An 18,893-nucleotide genomic window follows, 5' to 3' on the forward strand; every position below is an offset into this window, starting at 1 on the left:
CCACGCACCTTCCAAGTGACTAAACCAATTAAGCAAATCAACCTAATTAATTGATACCCACCACTAACTACACCTACCCAGCTCTACAATGTGGAGTAGTCGGAAATATATCCTACTGCTAGCCAGTCACAGAAGGAAGCAGAAGATTCTCGGCCCCCAAACTGGCAACCAGTTATAATCACATTGCATACTGGCAGAGCAGTCTGGGTGCTGCTTTTGGAAGAAGGAAACTGGGAGGTGAAGCCTTAAATACCCTCCCATCCACTCCTCTCCTGTGCTCCTGAGCCAGATTCGGGAGACCAGAAGCGGCTTCTTGCCAGTCTTCTGGTCCCACTGCAAATGAGTTCCCACCTGGACTCCTTTTGGAGTGGGAAAGGGGGAGCATTTGCATTAGAAGATCCGCAATTTCACGTTTGACTTCTTCAAGAATCCTGGGGTGGGTGTCATCCACATTCAACAATGTGTCAGTTTTTATTTTATCATTAAGTCCTAGAATACCTTTCTCTTGCACTGCTATTTGCATCAGATTCTCAGCCTCCCTGTGAAAGCTAATTCAAGGCATAGGCCTTACATTTGCTGTGAAGACAGAGGCAAAGAATTCATTCAGCTTATCTGCAATCTCCCTTTCCTCCTTTTGTACACCATTGACTCCCTTGTAAGGCAAAGGTCTATGTAGCTTTCTAGCTGCTTTTGTTATTCTGATATATCTAAATACAGTGGTACCTCTGGTTATTAACTTAATTCATTCCGGAGGTCCATTCTTAATCTGAAACCGTTCTTAACCTGAGGTACCACTTTAGCTAATGGGGCCTCCCCTCCCACTGCCACCGCGCCACTGGTGCGCGATTTCTGTTCTCATCTTGAGGTAAAGTTCTTAACCCAACATACTACTTCCGGGTTAGCAGTGTCTGTAACCTGAAGTGTTTGTAACCCAAGGTGTTTGTAACCCGAGGTACCACTGTATATCCTTTCTAAGGAATCATTTCCATTTTCCTCAGTGTGGCACTGTCATCCCCCCCACCCCAACACCTCATTCCACAGGGCAGCATGGGAGCTGCCATCTGGGAGCAGGATCCATCACAACTTAAAAGAGGTGGGTAGTGTGAATGCCAGAGGAGTGCTATTGAGCCCAGATGATTCCTTACAGTGGAGATGGGAAACAACTGACCCATAGGCCATTGCTGGCCCCACCAGGGGCTCTACATTGACCCACAACTCCAAGCCCTCTGTACCTCAGCTGCCACTGATGCCTGCAGATTCAAAGAGCAGTGTGAGCAACTCATAAAGCCCTTTCAAAAACAGCTCAATGCTGCTGTTAAAACCTCTGGAAACTGGATATTTAAAGGGCAGCCCAGGGCTCCTGAGGGGGGGGGAGGGCTTTCAAATCGCTGTGTGCTGCACTTTGACAGTCAGAGTCAGAGTTTCAAAACAGTCAGAGTTTCAAAACAAACCATCCTTTGTTGTCACTGTTGTTGGAGTTTGCCTTATATATAATGCAGTGGAGAGCAGAGATACTCTGGTAAGATGGCTGGTTAAAAGAATAAAGAAACTTCAGGTTTATTACTCCCAAGTCCTGGCAAACAAAGCCATTCCAAGTACAAGTTTAGAAATGGCCATCACAGAGTCAGGAGGTTCACAAAAGGCAAGGTCTAACAAGAACTGAAGCAGCAGCAGGAAGGAAGTCAAGTTGAAGAGGAAAAACCATCTATGGGTAGTTACTCAAGAAGGAACCAGTGAGGGGAGAATAGGTTGCCTTTCTTTCTCTCACCCCCCACTGGTCCAGGACTCTCCTTGCCTGGAGGCTTTTAAGCAGAGGTTGGGTAGCCATCTGTCATGGATGCTTTAGCCTGAGATTCCTGCATTACGATTCCTGCACTAGATTACCCTTGCACTCCATTCCAACTCTACAAGTCTATGGTTCTATGATTTTACGAACTATGATGTCAGATGATTGCCAGATGGGAAGCCCCACCCACCTGTCAAATGTGGTCCTCCAAGGATGGGGAGATAAGCATCTGGGCTGCTGATCAGAAAAGTTTCCCCACCCCTCCCTTACAATAACCATAAGTAACTTAAGGCCTGTTTGTTTCCCTCCATCTGACCTATGGCCTCCCCTCGGTGTGACTGCTTTCAAGCCTAATTGCTCCCTTGGGGGGCATTTTTTGGGGGGGGAGGGTTGTGTTAACCCTCCCAATCTGGCCATTTTGTCTGAAAACTGCATCCAATGAAAGGCTGTTTACAAGCCTAATTGCTTGGTGGAGAGCCCTTTTTCCGAGGGGGTTGTCACAGCTGGGGTGCGCTAAAAACGAAGAAAGGTCGTGGAGGGCAAAATGCATTCATTTGCTTCCACGCTCATTTGGTTTCTGCCAGGGAAACTTCTGAAAAGGGCCAGAAAATCCAACATGTCAACAGAGATCTTTAAAGTTAAATAAAATAAGGAGTGTCTTTAAAAATCATTCTTTCTGCCTTTAAGTAGGTCACTCTGTTTTCGCTATGGAAATCAGAATCTCTTCAAAAAGCAGACTTGGCTCTGCATCTCCCTTATCTACTTAATGCTGGAAGTCTGGGAAATCATCTCTTAAGAGAGGAGGAAAGGCTAGAGCTGTGAAAGAAACACATTCAATTTACCCCATAAACATGTGAAGGAAAACTGATTACTTTTTAATCAGAGATGCACCTAATTTTCCACTTTTTAAATGTTCTGATTAATATTTTTTTTTAAAAAAAGTGTTATTTCAAAGGGAATGGAAACTGGATGGAGTAAGCTTTAAAAGATGAGGGGTTCTGCTGGAAACACGACAACCCTGTTTTCCATGAGAAACAGCCAACATGGGGTAATGGGTATATGATGAGAATGAAATAGGCACACACAAAAAAGAAGAAGAAGCAGCTAACTAGCACCTATGCATTAGGTATGCTTGAGGGGTTTAAATTCTGGGAATACTAATGTGAACTGACCTGATCCACAGCTCTTGAACTAATGCGCAAATTGAAACATAATTATCTTCCCCATTTTTCACTTCTCTGACGTCTGCTCAGGAAAAAAGTACCAGATGTCGTATTTTAAAATAAAAGACGTTTTTAGAAATGCACCCATTAATATGCTACTTTCCCCCCAAAAAAGAAAATGTGTACTTTGTTAAATATTTCATCTCAACATATGCACTTATAAATGCACTTTATCCTAAAATACAGCAGAGGTGTTTAGAAATGCATACACTGACGTTTAAGTAACGATAATATGGATTTTAATGTAAAATAAAAATAATAATGCAACATTCGCCTGGGGAGCTTGTAGCCAGGGCTGTCGCAACCAACAGACACACGAGCCTTTGGGAGGCAGAGATGTGAGAAGGCATCAGAGGAGGGAGGGAATGAAAGAGGGACAGAGGCCAGTGTTGCCCATGGCACCCCTGACTATCATTCAAGGTATCCCAGGGTGCTACAGCACACTGGTGAAAACCACTGGGTTAAGGGCAGTCTTTGGTCACCCTACAACTGCATTGCTTTGTGGATCTCTAAAAAAGGTAAAGGGACCCCTGACCATTAGGTCCAGTCGTGGTCGACTCTAGGGTTGTGGCGCTCATCTCGCTTTATTGGCCAAGGGAGCCGGCGTATAGCTTCCGGGTCATGTGGCCAGCATGACAAAGCCACTTCTTGTGAACCAGAGCAGCTTTTATGCTGATCAGTGGAGCTACAGGGCACTTATAGGTTCACATGCCCAAGCCTCTCATAGCAAGGAAGAAGCATTCCTTCCAATCCTTGGTTGATTCAGTTAATATTCTTTATTTCTGCTTTTTTGCAGGTCCCCTATGTTGTTACATTTAAATAAACATAGCATTTGTTTCCATCACAGTTATGGTGTTTCAAGTTTTCACCATATGGGCATGATGGAAATTTCTCTTAAAAACAAACTTGGGCAGGGTGTCCCTTCAAATAGAGAACTGTCCTCTAAAATAGGACACATATCCCTGTATTCCATATTCTGGTCCATTGTGGGGAAAGAAACACAACAGAACAATTTAATGCAATGCTCCTGGGCTTGAAAGTTCTCCCTCCTTGAAGTATTCCTTTTATGGTCCGCAAAAGAAATGCAGGATTTGTCAGATGACATCAGGAGTTCAGCTGTTCCGCACGCCATGTGAAATCCTTGTCCCAGTTTGCACTTGGTTTCGGCACAACTTTCGGTCATCATGCCACTTCATTACTGCATTATTTTTAGATAATTGCTACCACCATGTTAGAATGTGGGTCAATAACTCTATGATTTATCGCCAGTTGGAGCAGTAAGAGAGATAAACTATCCAATTAGGAATATAGGAAGCTGCCTTATACTGAGTCATATGTCGATGCTGATGTTTGTTGTTTAGTCGTTTAGTCGTATCAGACTCTTCGTGACCCCATGGACCAGAGCACGCCAGGCCCTCCTGTCTTCCACTGCCTCCCGCAGTTTGGTCAAACTCATGCTGGTAGCTTCGAGAACACTGTCCAACCATCTCGTCCTCTGTCATCCCCTTCTCCTTGTGCCCTCAATCTTTCCCAACATCAGGGTCTTTTCCAGGGAGTCTTCTCTTCTCATGAGGTGGCCAAAGTATTGGAGCCTCAGCTTCACGATCTGTCCTTCCAGTGAGCACTCAGGGCTGATTTCCTTCAGAATGGAGAGGTTGGATCTTCTTGCAGTCCATGGGACTCTCAAGAGTCTCCTCCAGCACCATAATTCAAAAGCATCAATTCTTCGGCGATCAGCCTTCTTTATGGTCCAGCTCTCACTTCCATACATCACTACTGGGAAAACCATAGCTTTAACTATACAGACCTTTGTTGGCAAGGTGATGTCTCTGCTTTTTAAGATGCTGTCTAGGTTTGCCATCGCCTTTCTCCCAAGAAGCAGGCGTCTTTTAATTTCGTGACTGCTGTCACCATCTGCAGTGATCATGGAGCCCAAGAAAGTAAAATCTCTCACTGCCTCCATTTCTTCCCCTTCTATTTGCCAGGAGGTGATGGGACCAGTGGCCATGATCTTCGTTTTTTTGATGTTGAGCTGCAGACCATATTTTGCGCTCTCCTCTTTCACCATCATTAAAAGGTTCTTTAATTCCTCCTCACTTTCTACCATCAAGGTTGTGTCATCTGCGTATCTGAGGTTTCCAGCTAGCTCAGTATCACCTGCACTGACTGGCAGCAGCCCTTCCTGGAGTTGCCTGGACCCTTTTGCATAAAAAGCAGGTGCTCCATCCCTGAACTATGGCCATTCCCATACTTCGTAGACCTTGCAGCTTCCTACACCTTGGCCCTTCCTAACCTGCCTTACACCAAGTCATACTTATGGTTCAACTAGCTCTATAGTGTCTCCACTGGCAGTAGCTCTTCAGGATTTCAGACTGTGGTCTTTGCCAGCCCTACCTAGAGATGATGGAGATTGAACCAGAGACCTTCTGCATTCAAGCAGATGCTCAACCACTAAACTACAGCCCTCCCTCCCTCCAACTGTTAGAGAAGGCAATCCAATGGGGATTTGGGCTCATCAGATGGGTTTGTGGGTGTAGACAGAACTCTTTGAAGCACAAATTTCCTCTCCTGTCAAAGACCCAGCAGTGAAAGTGTGTAAGACACAATCCCTTAAGGCAGCGGTTCTCAACCTGTGGGTCCCCAAATGTTGTTGGACTACAACTCCCATCATCCCTGAGCTCTGGCCTTGCTAGCTAGGGGTGATGGGACCCAAGGTTAAGAAAGGCTGCCTTAGGGGTTTCAAGAGGTTAGTTTGGGGGTCTTGGAGTTCCTTTAACAACTTGGTCTTAATGATCTGCACTACACAGTTATGAATTACCGGTCTCTGCAGCCACAGTGATTCTCCAGCGGTTTGACTCCTCCCCTGGTGCCGCACACCATTATCTGGATGCCAACAGCAGTAATGCTCCTAGGAGTACAATTTCCCCCATTCAGTAGTCTAAGGTTAGCATGGGAATCAGATTTTACCCCCTCACATTGGTCAAAGATTTGGTCCTCTAAACCACATAGGCAAGGGGGAATTCTTTTAAAGAAAGTTAACGGGTGCCTTACGATTCCAGTGTGCCTCAATCATGTTTTGAAAACATGTCCCCCTCCCTGCAGTGTTGGTGGGATTTTAGCACACAGGGCACCTACTGCCATGTGCAGGTGGACTGTATTCATGTAAATAAGAGTTGAGTTTTAGTGGTGATGGAAATTGATTACCAGCTGAAGAATCTTACTAGACCCTCAGCTTTGCTTACACTCTCTGTTTGTGGGTAGGAATGCTAATGTTCACTGTAAAACTCTGATTACTCATTCGCTGGTCACCAACAGCTTGGTCACAGCTCAGGGTTGGCAGGGTACTTTTACATATGCTGGTTTTACATACAAACTGGTTTTAAAAGGTCTTGTTTATTTCCATATATGAAAAACTGAGTCATCAGCTGTGGGTTATTCAGGGAGATGTGGATCCAGTGGACTTTGCAGCCATGCGATGGCTACTTGCAACTTATATGGCAAAACAAACACAGGAATGGCAAATTCAATCTAAATGTGATGTTAAATGGAGATTATATTGCAGATGGTACACATTGCCATTGTACTCTCTGTATGCCATTTATCTTGCTGGGTTTGATCTATTCCAAGTTCGTTCTGTTATATGGCTCCATGTATGCTTTAGTCCTCTTTTATCAATAGAATTTTTGCAAAAAGAGTGAACTGCTTGAAGGGAAATAGAAGAATCAACACACACACATCTAACCAGGTACAACATGGACATACTGATATAAAAAGCTGAAAATGATGTGTTCCTTTCCAGGCATCACATCAGTTTTAATTTCTGTAAACCACCATTGCTTACCTATATAATCATTTTAGATAAATGTATTTATTTGGGATTTCTAGATCTTCTTAGCCTGAAGTGTGAGCCGCATTACCCTGCATGTCAAAAATAGATGGATTAATTGGCTATTCTAGTTAATATTTGCTGACAGTCCAATCCTTTTGCATTCCCCACATAATCACCCTTTTAAGTCATCTAATTTTCACATTATTTTCCATGGGCTGAATTACCATCATTCATTGAGCCAGCCCCGTATGCTTCACTATAGCACTCCATAGCTTCAACCACTGTTCTAACAAGTTGTATCAATGAAAAGAAGCTTTATGTCAGACTGCCAATCCATCAGTGCAAGAGCAAACAGTGCAAGCAGCAGTTTTGACTCAAAGTTCCCCAGAAAAGAGGCAGTTTCCATAAATGTTATAGATGCTGTTCTTATGTACAGGGCAGATCTCAGACCCATTGAACCTAATGGACACAACTAACTTGGGGCCATTGGTTTCAGTTGGTCTATCCTGAATACAAATTAGCTGGAGAGAAGCTAATGTATTACCAGTCCACAAACTAATAGGCAAAGCTGAGATAGAGCCGTATCCTAACTCCCTTTGAGACAGTCTTAACAGTATGGGCTCCCCTGTTCTGTAGAAATGCTCATGCTTTGCTGTTTCTTGTAGACATGCATCACTCCAAGCACATGGCTCAGAGGAGCCAACAAGCAAGAGGTTGTCTCTCTCTGAAAGTCGACCCAATGCATGTTAAAAGAACCGGGCAGGGCTTCTGAATGCAGGGCAGCAAAAATGCCTGGTTTCAGCACTGTCCCTGGCAGAATCTCTGTGGACAGCTCCCCACTTTCCTGCTTTACTGCAATGGGTTATAGCTCCTTTGCCTGGTCAAAGGAGTTTCCAGCACCTATATACGTAAGCACCAACTTGGACCAAACCTGGAACTCAGGAGCCGTTACAGTGCTATTGAGTGATGTCCCAATTCCTTCCTGAACAATTGGGTGCAGAGTCTCACTCCTTAGAAAGCAGATTCTGACTCAACACCAGGAAGAACTTTCTGACAACAAGAGCTGTTTGACAGTGGAACAAACTCCCACAGGTGGACTCTCCTTCCCTGGAGGTTTTTCAGCAGAGGTTGGGTGGCCATCTGTCATGTATGATCTAGTTAAGATTCCTGCACCAGGTTGGACTTGATGACCTTCCAGCTCTAGAATTCTGTAATTCTATTTGATGCAGTTGCTTTTATTTTTGGGGTGCTCCATGGCACTCTCGTCACTTGGCCCTCAACTTTCATTACTCAGTAGGAGCTTGGCCAGGGGAAAAAGCTGGTTTAGGAATTCTTAGGACTACAAAACCTATGATGCAATACAATGATTAAGTATCTATATATGTGGCGGGTGGAATACACCAAGTCTGTAAAGGAGTCTAAATGAAGAGAGAAATTGCTAATATTACCAAGTATGTAATCACAAAGACAAGTGAGGGACACCAGCCCATTGAGTTCCACAGAAGTAACTTCACTGCACATTGGGGGTGGAAGTGAAAGGATTTTAGCAGCATCCATTAGAAGCTTCCAATGAAATGTGCCTGGATTCAAGAAAAATGTCCCATCCTGAGTCACACCCATGGTTAAGGTGCAAAAGAACTTGATTGTCACTCTCAACCAACAAGAGCAACAGAAGTGAGCAAGAACTCGAGCATGCACACATAATACAAAAGCTCAAATAGGTGAGCTATAAATGGAATATAAAGAATTATCCAGCATCTAAATCACAGGTGTAAACATACACATAGAAGTCACAAGGGTATCAAAACTGCAATAGGTTTTTTTTAAAAAATATATCCATCTTTATAGCTGGTGGAGCACATTTTTACATCCTACTTAGCCTTGCCTGAGAAAAGTGAAATGGAACTCACCAATCCACACACAAGTGGAAATATACAATACACAACGGAATTCATCCAGAGCATCCCTGTGTGAATTCTTGCCCTTGTGAAGCACTAGCAAGCATTTCCATTCTGCTCCAAACCACGTAAGTCTGCAAGCCCCTGATCACCAGAACAATCTGGTTGGTGAACAGTTTTCCACTCTCCCCCTCAAAACTCAGAACATGAAATCCATTCACAAGAGCAGGCAGCACTCAAATAATAATAATAAGTAAAACACCCAGTAAAAGATGATAGATGGAAACAAATTGCGCGTGCCTATGAACCTCTCCTTGTGTCCTTTTCGCTGAGCATCCATCATGCCTGGTGCCCATGGTGCTATAGGGGCAGTTATATGTAGTTGTGTTTTCAAAACCATTTGGGAAGGTGGTCATACTGCTCTGCTTGCAATAGGTGCATTTCCCATTAAAATCCTGTATGTTTTCATACCAAAAATGTTCCGGGGTTGTTGTTTGGTTCAACTTCTAGAGTTTCCCACCAAATGACTAACGGTAGGACTGGCCCTGTAGTCTCCACTAAAATCAGCAATCTCTCATCTTCTGAAAGATTCCCACTTCCCATTGCAGTTTACGGAATGGCAGCCTGGTGTGAGCTGGTCCCAGTGAAATTCGCTTTCCTAGATTCTACCTCTTCTTTGTAAAATACAGGTGGATCATTGTAATGGTGGATGAGCATGTATAAACAAGGATCAACAGGATGATTGCCTCTCCTCTGAAATGCCAAGCCGATTCGCAAAGAAAACACCATTCCGTCCCTGTGCAACCATGCATTAATTTAATGCTCAAAACTCCAGGAGAGAACAGCTAAAGTTCAGGCACACCGCACAGAAAGTTAAAGGTGGTGGGGTGTTGTTTTTTGCTTTTGTTTTTTCCCAGTGCACACACCAAACTGCTTTTAAGCTCTGCAAGAAACAAAGCTATCAAGAAACAGCGCTTGGCATCAAGATCACGCCTCAATTTGCAAATCCATAGGGGATGCTTAAGAAGAGAGGGTGGAGCTGGTGGCCTTTGAGTCAGCTTTTAATTAGATCTCTCACCTAGATTCCTTACAACTTCCAACCATGTTCCTGCATCCCACACAGCAGCTTTAAAGCTCCCTCCCTACATCTCAAAAGCGTTGTACCTTGTGAGATTGTAATAGAAATATCTCCACTGTGCCATAAAAAGAAATGTAGCTTGAGGATTTAATTAGCAGCTGTCAGGGGTGACCCATACGTATTGCTGAATTGTTTAACTTGTTCCAAAAGGTACAAATCACTACATTGTGGGGCGGGGGGGGGGGAGTGATGTTTCAGAAACTTGACATCCCTTCAATCCCCATCTTTTTCTCCCCAACACCATGACGTTTCTGGTAATCAGAAATTGCTGCTCTACTCCATGGACACAATACATAAAATATTAACACCCACATCACCAACCTGTAAATGAAGCCAATATTAAAATCACACACAAATAAACCCCATAGGTGCATCTGAAAAAACAGAAGAGAGGGAAGGAAACCTTGCCCCATATGTGCCCACTTGACCACTTTGATCTGTGGAACTGACATTATTACAGGTGTCATGTAACGCTCATTCTTCAGCTGTCAATCATTAACTGTGGCAGAACCTATACACTTTGGAACTCCCTGCTGATTTGAACCAGGCAGCCGCCTTCACTGCACACTTTTCTTGCACCTGCCTAAAACATTCTTTGTTTAGACAAGCCTACACAGACATATATAAGGTTAATGCATTTCAATTTTTGTTTACTTAATTTTAATTCTCTTCAAATGTCCTTTGTTGTTTTTAACACTCTTCCGTGTTGATGCTAATATTTCTTGTAAACCGCTAAGAGGTTTTACTACAGTGAAACTGCATATGCATCTTGTCAAATGGAAACCATAAAGAAAAAAATATCTAAGCAACTGCTGCTTGCAGAAAGCCCAAGTCGTCTTCCCAAATCCCAAATCAATTGTGCTGTGGGCTCCTTAAAATAGAGATTGCAAACATGGGAGTCATGGTGTGGTTCACAGCCCTGGGTGATGGTGGTGGGACAGGAGGCAGATAAGAAGTTTAAAATCCCTATCTGCATCAGGGCCCTGATCAATATGAACCTCCACACCTGCATTATTATTATTATTATTATTATTATTATTATTAGCCAAATAAATTTTGTGATTCGCATCTTGTCTATGACCCTGAAACTCTGGAGAGTAGGACAATTATCTGCTTCTGAAAAGCAGGTGATCACAACAGGTGTTGTGCAAAATCCTCTTGGGTGCCTGCAACACTACAGGTTTATTATTTATATTTTATTTTGCATTTATATCCAAGAAGCTCAAGGTGGTACTTCACCTCTGCAATGAATACTCACAACCCCCCTGTGAGGTGGTCTTCTACTTCTTCTTTGGCGATCACTCGTAGCCAAGTAAGATTGTCTTCCATGAACATGGTTTTAACAGTGAGTCCGTAAGTGACTGTGGAGGCCAATTCTGGCTGCACACGTCCTTCCACAGTGGGGACATTGGTTTCCAGGTGGGAGTTGATCACGGTGTGGGTTTGCCAAGCGTGCCTTCCTCTTATCATGTTCCTCCCTTTCGTCCTGAATTCCAGCATCTTCAAAGCCCATGACACCTTTGGTAAAGGCTATTCTCCAATTGGAGCACTCACAAGTCAGTGTTTCCCAGTTGTCAGTGTTTATACTATTTTTTTTAGGTTTGCCTTGAGAGAGTGGATGCCGATGAAGATATTAACGAAAAATTGTTTTATTCTCAGCTGGATACCATCCTATCAGAGAGGCCTAAGAAGGATAAAATTATCCTCTTGGGTAATTTTAATGCAAGAATTGGGCAAGATTTCTGTCTGTGGCCCCTGTGAGGTAGGTTAGGCTAAGAGGCAGTGACTGGCCCAAGGTCACCCAGCAAAATTTATTGCCGAGTAGGATTTTGAACCCAGGTCTCCCAGGTCCTAGTCCAACACTCTAACCATGATGCTGTGCTCCTCAGGCATATTAAGCCTAAAATGGAAGACATTGGGAGGTGATCTTGCACAGCCTCCGGGCACCTCCAGATTATCAGTATTTGGCAAGAGAGAATCAAGTGCCTACTGGAACTTTAGGTACAGGGTTTAAGTGGGTGGAAGGGCTCTGTTGCTCTCAGGGGTACCAACTTGAATAAAATATTATGGGGGCCAGGTAAGCCCTGCCCCACATAATCCATCACATGATGCAGTGCCCACACACCATTTGAATGGGAATGCCCATCAACTTTGTGGGTGCCCGGCCCCCTCAAATATTTTATTGTAGGGGCTGAAGCCTCCATGGCCCCTAGGAGGTGGCTGGTATGGTTGCCCTAGTACAGTCACGTCCATCTCTATAGCGACTGTGATCTACTCCAAGTATAATAAAACTGGCAGTGTCTACCCATTGTCATTGCCAAGAGTTGTTGAGTTTTTTTTAGGGGGGGGGACACAGAGTTGCTGAGCTTTTTTTTAATTCAACGATGAATATCTCATGCAGCACTAAAGCGAACATTACTTCCAGTTGCCAACAACACCACTGTATACTGCTGAGGGGGTGGCGGAAGATGGAACTAGCGCCAGGGGAGGGGAAACGCAAGATTACTTGCCCAAGATTGCCCAGGATCAAGCAATCAACCTGCGACTGACCAGGGACACCCAGCGATTTACCTGTAGATCTCGATCGACCGGTTGGACTTGTCTGCCCTAGTACAACAAAACCACTTTTAAGAAATAATAATCTGACCCTCAGTGCTTTGGAGCCAGATGGATTTAAAAGTGTGGGAAGAATGAATGAATATTGGGAAGGCATGTGAACACCCCACAAGTGAATCAGGATAAAATGAAAGTGAATGCCGATTGTGATATAACCATCCCACGAACAAATGCTGACTAAAGGCTGGATATAATGTAACCTCCGTGTAAGCTTTGTGCAAGAGAATAAAAGAATGCTCTATAAATAAGTCATCTGGAGGGGCCTTCCATTGAGGCATGATACTGTTGACTCTGATCACATGATTGCAACCACTGAAGTCTGAGCTAACACACCAGCCTCCTGCTAGCAGGAGGCATCATGCAAAAGGTGGTGAACTTTCATACACAAAATCCTGCTAGGCGTCCACAGAACTTCATGTTATACAGTAGCAGACAAATGACATGAACAAGACCTACATAATTTGTTGAAGCAGAACAGCAGAGATCATTCAGTTTGCAACTTAATGGTTAATTCTTTTCTCAGTAGGTCAGCTGATGGGGGAGGTGTTTCTTAGCAACCAGGTGGAGTGGCATGATGTTTGCTGAGGTAACATGTCCCCCCAATTGGCTATGTAGTTCTGAGGGACTCTTTCCTTTGTATGTTTGTTTGAATGTCTCCCTGCTATGCACCATGCCTGAATTAAACAGGTAAAAACCGCTGTTCATTTCTCTTCAAATTATACATTGTTTTTGTTTGGTTTCCTCAGCAAAATCTTATAAGGATTTCTTGTATTGTGTTTTAATTTGCTAGAACCCACCCAGAGGAGCTGGGATAACCCAGTCAGATGGGAGGCTTGTAAATAATAAATTTATTATTATTATTATTATTATTATTATTATTATTATTATTATTCTGGATTCCATCTGGATTGTTAACACACGGTTTGCTTCGTGATGTGATCGTGCTCTCCAAATTCCATCTCTTGTGAGGTAAAGCTGCCTAGACACCCTACTGGTGTTTTTTTACAGAGAAATGGTGCCGCCATCATCCCTGTCTTAATACTTTAGTCTGAAAATGTGGACAATCTAATTTGCAGTATTACAAAGTGGGAAAGTGACAGGCTTAAGTCAAGACTGGCCCCCTCCCTTCTGAGGTAAAGCCTCATTATTCATATGCAGCTTTCTAATACAGAGACATTTGTTGAGGGTTTCAAAGGAAATGGATGGGGGCCAAGACAGGATCACAACTATCCCAGGAGTCACACATATACACAGGGGGGAAATACTTAGCATATAGTTATGGTCATAAAATAACTAAGAGAAGAGGTACCTGCTGGATCAAACCAAAGGCCCATCTACTCCAACATGCTGTTCCCACAGTGATCAACTAGAAACCCCCATGCGAAGCCCACAAGCAGGTAAAAGGTAAAGGACCCCTGGACGGTTAAGTCCAGTGAAAGGCGACAATGGGGTTGTGGTGCTCATCCGGAGCCGGCGTTTGTCCACAGACAGCTTTCTGGGTCATGTGCCACCATGACTAAACCGCTTCTGGCACAAGGGGACACCGTGACACAAACCAGAGTGCATGGAAATGCCATTTACCTTCCGGCCACAGTGGTACCTATTTATCTACTTGCACTGGCATGCTTTCGAACTGCTAGGTTGGCAGGAGCTGGAACAGAGCAACGGGAGCTCACCCCATTATGGGGATTCAAACCGTGACCTTTCAATTGGCAAGCCCAAGAGGCTCAGTGGTTTAGACCACAACACCCGTGTCTCCTCAGTTGCAATTCCCTGCAACTAGTACTCAGAGGCAACCTGCCTTGACAATGGAGGCAGAACTTGTACATGTTTACTCAGGATTACCCCCCCCCCCACTCCTTAAGTGTGCATAGGGCTGTGGCCCCAGGCATTTCAAAAAAAGTGCTCCATAAATCACACCTGAGTGATTATCTTATCAGGACTGGGGAAGAGGAACACATGCTGGAAGCCATTACTCCAGGGTAGGTAAATCTGTTTTACTCCAGGGTAGCTTCCTTTCTACTGCCAAGTTGCTGAAGTGATAGAACATAGTTGCCTCCTGGCAGATTCTCCCTCCCCTTTTGCTACCAACAGACGCAACAAAGAGTGAGCATTAACTTTGCCTGTAGGGAGTCCGCATCAAAAAAAGCAAACGCACAATGGCTGCAGTTGAAAGCTTGGTGAGGTTCTCTAAAGCTTTCTGTGCTTCAGAAGTAGGTAATTGTGCTGGGTTTTCACACAATCACATGCACAGAGATAACACATGTCGAAACCACTGTGTGTACAGATAACCCCCCTCCCAATGATGATTCTAAGTGGGGAGGGGAAGAGGACTGTAGTGAAGGCGGTAGGTATCTACAAAAACATACGAGGAAGGCAGCCACCACACTTCAGAGCACACATCTTACTTCAACTCACGGAACATGTCCTGCTTATTTCAAGCTTGGAATGCTTTGTTAACATCTGGGAGACCTCACCAGACTTCAAAGGAAAAGAGAGAGTGCAGGATTTAACATATAGGAGCATAGAATGCTGTCTTCTACTAAGTCAGATCATTGGGCCCACCTAGATCAGGAGTGAAGAAGATAATGGACTCCAGATGCTGGATTATAGCTCCCATCATCTCTGACTATTTGTCATGGTGCCAGGGGCTGTTGGGGGCTTGCAGTCCAGCATCATTGGAAGGCCACAGCTTCCACACCTCTTGATGTACACCGACTCCCAATGGCTCTCCAGGGATTTAGATGCAAGTCTGAATCTGAATATGCCAAGGGCAGAACTGGGAACATTTGCAAGCAACACACGTGCTCTGTGATTGGGCTGCAGCCTCTTCTCAAAACATTGGAAGTTAAGAACATAAGATGAACCTGCAGGATCAGGTCAAAGGGGGTCCACCTAGTTCCTCATCAGTGCCCAACCAAATGCCCACAGAAAGCCCACAGGCAACAGCTATCTGAGTGGATAGCTCAGTTGGTTAGAGTGTGGCACTGATAATGGCAAGGTTGCAAGTTCGATTCTCATATGGGACAGCTGCATATTCCTACATTGCAGGGAGATGGACTATATCAATCTCAGGGTCCCTTCCAGCTCTGCAAGTCTATGATTCTGCCTCTGACTGTGAAAGTAGAATTTGTCCGATACTTTTTAAAAGCCATTCAAGTTGGTGGCCATCACTGCTTCTTATAGGGGCAAATTCCATAACTTAACTATGCACCATGATGCCTTATAGTTGTCCTAAGCATTTATACCATTAGGACTATTTGTCCATATAGCCCCAGAATCGTTTACTCTGACTGGAAGCAGCCCTCCAGGCCCTCAGATAGGAACTTGTCCCATCACTTGCTATCTGATCTTTCAAGCAGCTGGTACCAGCGGTGGAACCTGGAGCCCTAGCCATGCATCTCTCTCACACACTGGCCTTTAGTTATCTTCCCAATTCATCCCCCATCATCCAGCAGATTCTTTGCACTGCAGCCTAAAGCCGGTCTAACCATAGCAGAGGTACAGATAAAAGAAAGGAAGTTCCTCTAGATTAGAAGGAGAAAAAGGAGGTGCACACCTACCATTGAGCTGTCTGTAGACAATGTCTTCGAGAAGTGACAGCCTTTTCAAAACTGCATCCTGAATGGGGTTTCCAGCACGGGCAGTCAAGTTGGACACTTCTGCCCTGGGGTGGATTTCATGGAAGGAGTCCCCACTCTTCACGACGATGGGCCTGCACTTGGCCAGGAAGAGGACGAACCCAGCGACTGCAATCAAGTTTAAGACCAGCAGGACTTTCACTCTCCTCAGAGAAGCCATCAAAGAACTGCCCAAAGTGGGAGATGCAACTCAGGTGACTACTTGGGCAATAACCAAAGGAGAAGGGTGGAAGCAGAAGTCGGATGACCTGCTCTCTGGCTACTTTCACTAGGAGCAAGAGGAGGAGAAGGAGGAAGGGAGGAGGTGAGAACACATTTCCCCATCAGCTTGTCCTTGTGGGCAGCCTCCCTCCTTTTTTTCCAGCTTCCACAGCTGGGCTATTCACAGCAAGGGGAAGCGACAAATGTTTGCAGGTGGCGATAATCTTGAAAGGCAGCTCAGATCAGCTCTGCCACTCCAGAAATAGGTGCACCTGCTCCTGGAAAGAAAGCCAACCATTGCTCTCTGCAGATCTCAGTGAAGCAGGGAGGTCCTTTGAGTTTCCAATCCCTATTGGAAGGAGATACCAGAAGACCTCTTCAGCAGCTGCCCCCACCCCCCTACTTGCCAGCAAGAGCCCCTTGACACTACTGGATTTCGGAAAGGCAAACAGCTCAGACTTGCATGAAAACTCTTGCAGAAGGAAACAATTCAACTTCGTTGCAGAGGCTTTGTAATCCTCCCGTGGTCTTTGAAATGGAACTTACTTGGCAGCAGAAGACCCAAGTGTCCCAAGGAAGGAGGCCCCAGGATTGTGGGTCAACCCTTGAGGTCCTTTAAAATAAAGCAATAGCTGGACAAGGAAGAACCTTATCCAATACAGCATCGGCTCAGTTCTCAAGGGACTCAAAGGTTGCAGGAAAAACAAAATAAGAAACAGGGAGGAATGGCAAGAGAATACAATATAACTTTCACAGGGATGGGGAGAGAGGGAGAGGAATCCTAAGTGGGGTTACTGGGACGCTTTCAGACTTTAGGAAGGGGGCCAGGTGGTGAGAGGGATGACATTCCCCCAAGAAAGGTTGTATCCTGTTCTCCAACAACTGGGGTGGGGGTAGGCAGAGGCGCACAGTCTCTCTCCAAAAAGGAGAAAGAGCAAACAAACACGCGTCTCTTCGCTTCTCTTTCTCAATACTTTAGGAACCTGGGTGGGAATTAAGGGCTCAAAAAAACCTAATTGTTAGGAAATGCGGAGCGGGGGAAGGGAAGAGGGAGGAAACGTGCAGAGAGACAGTGACAAAAGACTTCGTAGGGAGGGGGAGGGAGAATCTGCAGAGAGACAGAAGAGGAGAGAAAGTGACTTTAACAAAGATACGGATAAAAGGAGGCGAAAGATGGAAGCAAAGGGCAGCAACCCCCCGTTCCCATTCCGCTTGGACCCCCTTCTGAGATGCTTTTAATTGGTCTTTAGGGCGCAGCGCCCGCAGCTAGAATGGGAATCGCCTGCGCTCTGGATGTGAAAGCGACATCGCGGGAAGGGGGGGGGGGGAGGCGGAAGCAGGTGTTGCTAATAATAGGACCCTCCGCCGCCTTTCTTCGCCTTCGCTCTCCCCTCCCCGGTCGCAGCCCCTCGCCGGCTCGCCAGACGCGCATTCCCTCTCCCGCCGAGGGGGGTTCGGTGCTGCGGCTACCCCCACCCCTTCCCGCGGCTCGCCTCCGGTGCGCAAAGGATGTATCTCTAAATGGTGGCGAGGCTGGAGAAGAGGATGTGGAGGAAGAGGAGGATGGGGGGGCGGTACCCCGGGTAATCAGGTCATCGTGGCCTCCACGAAGCTGTTCCGAGGGATCTTCCGGGGCCCGAGCGAGGAGGAGGAGGAGGAGGAGGAAGCAGCAGCAGCAGCAGCAGCGATGGTGGTGATCGTGGCGGTCCCTGCGCGGCTGATGGTCCTTCGTTGCGCTCCCCGGCCGCAGCTTCCCATCGCAGCCGCCGTTGGAGCCATCCGCTTTCACTGTGCTCGGAGGAAAGGGGGAGAACAAAATCCCCCTTGCATGGCTCAAAGGAGGCGTTGCAAAGAAAACCTGGGCTGGGGAAAAGAAGGGGAATTGGCCACCGGTTCGCGATTGGAGGCCGGGCTTGGAAAATGATGCTTTCAAATGCTGCATGCAGGCAGAAAGAGAGGGGTTCTATGGAGGAGGTTTTAAACCGCCCCCCCCCGCACCTCTAGGAGTTAGGCTCTCTGAACACCACGACACAGGCGCACACCAGTTATTGCTGAAATCAATTCTATTCGCCCACACCTGCGGGTTGCCAACTTTTAAACCTGCCTGAGCAGCTTTCCTCTTAAGCACAGTTTAATCTGCAAATGCCCAGGTTTTAAAAACGCCCTGAAATGGTGACTAAAGCCCCCCCTGCTCCTTTGGATCGATCCAATCTCTCCTGCTAGGGGACCCAGCCTTTAGTGTGGCAAGCTCTGCCCTGTGGAACTCCTTGCCAGGAGAGGTTTTGGTAGGAATCATTCAACACCTCCTTTCAGACAGCTCCTAAAAACTTTGTGATACAGACAGGCCTCCGCAATGCGAGTTTATTTTTAAAGCAACCAATATTTACTGAATCTTTCACCGATGCTTTTAATTGCAGTGTTCTGTGTTGTCTACTGCCTTGCTGTTTTTTTTTATGGAAGTGTGGCCTGCAAAGTGGTGGAGGGCCCGGTGGTGCTTTGTGAAGCTGGGAACATTCCAGTCTTGCAAAGCAGCTCGGGTCTAGCGTCGCTCCAGCGGTGTC

At 45.6% G+C, this 18,893-nt stretch overlaps 1 protein-coding gene across 1 annotated transcript in view; it reads right to left on the reverse strand.

Moving 5' to 3' along the window:
- Positions 1 to 18,270, reverse strand: part of GALNT17 (polypeptide N-acetylgalactosaminyltransferase 17) — a 127,218-nt gene extending 108,948 nt beyond the window's left edge. The window contains exon 1 of the mRNA XM_080982992.1: positions 16,054 to 18,270. Coding sequence (XP_080839118.1) covers positions 16,054 to 16,291 — 238 coding nt within the window. The 5' untranslated portion in view covers positions 16,292 to 18,270. The remainder of the gene's footprint in view (positions 1 to 16,053) is intronic.
- Positions 18,271 to 18,893: the final 623 nt, after the last annotated feature.

This window comes from Podarcis pityusensis (assembly GCF_964106645.2).
Source record: "Podarcis pityusensis genome assembly, chromosome: 15".
In the NCBI taxonomy this organism is placed as follows: domain Eukaryota; kingdom Metazoa; phylum Chordata; class Lepidosauria; order Squamata; family Lacertidae; genus Podarcis; species Podarcis pityusensis.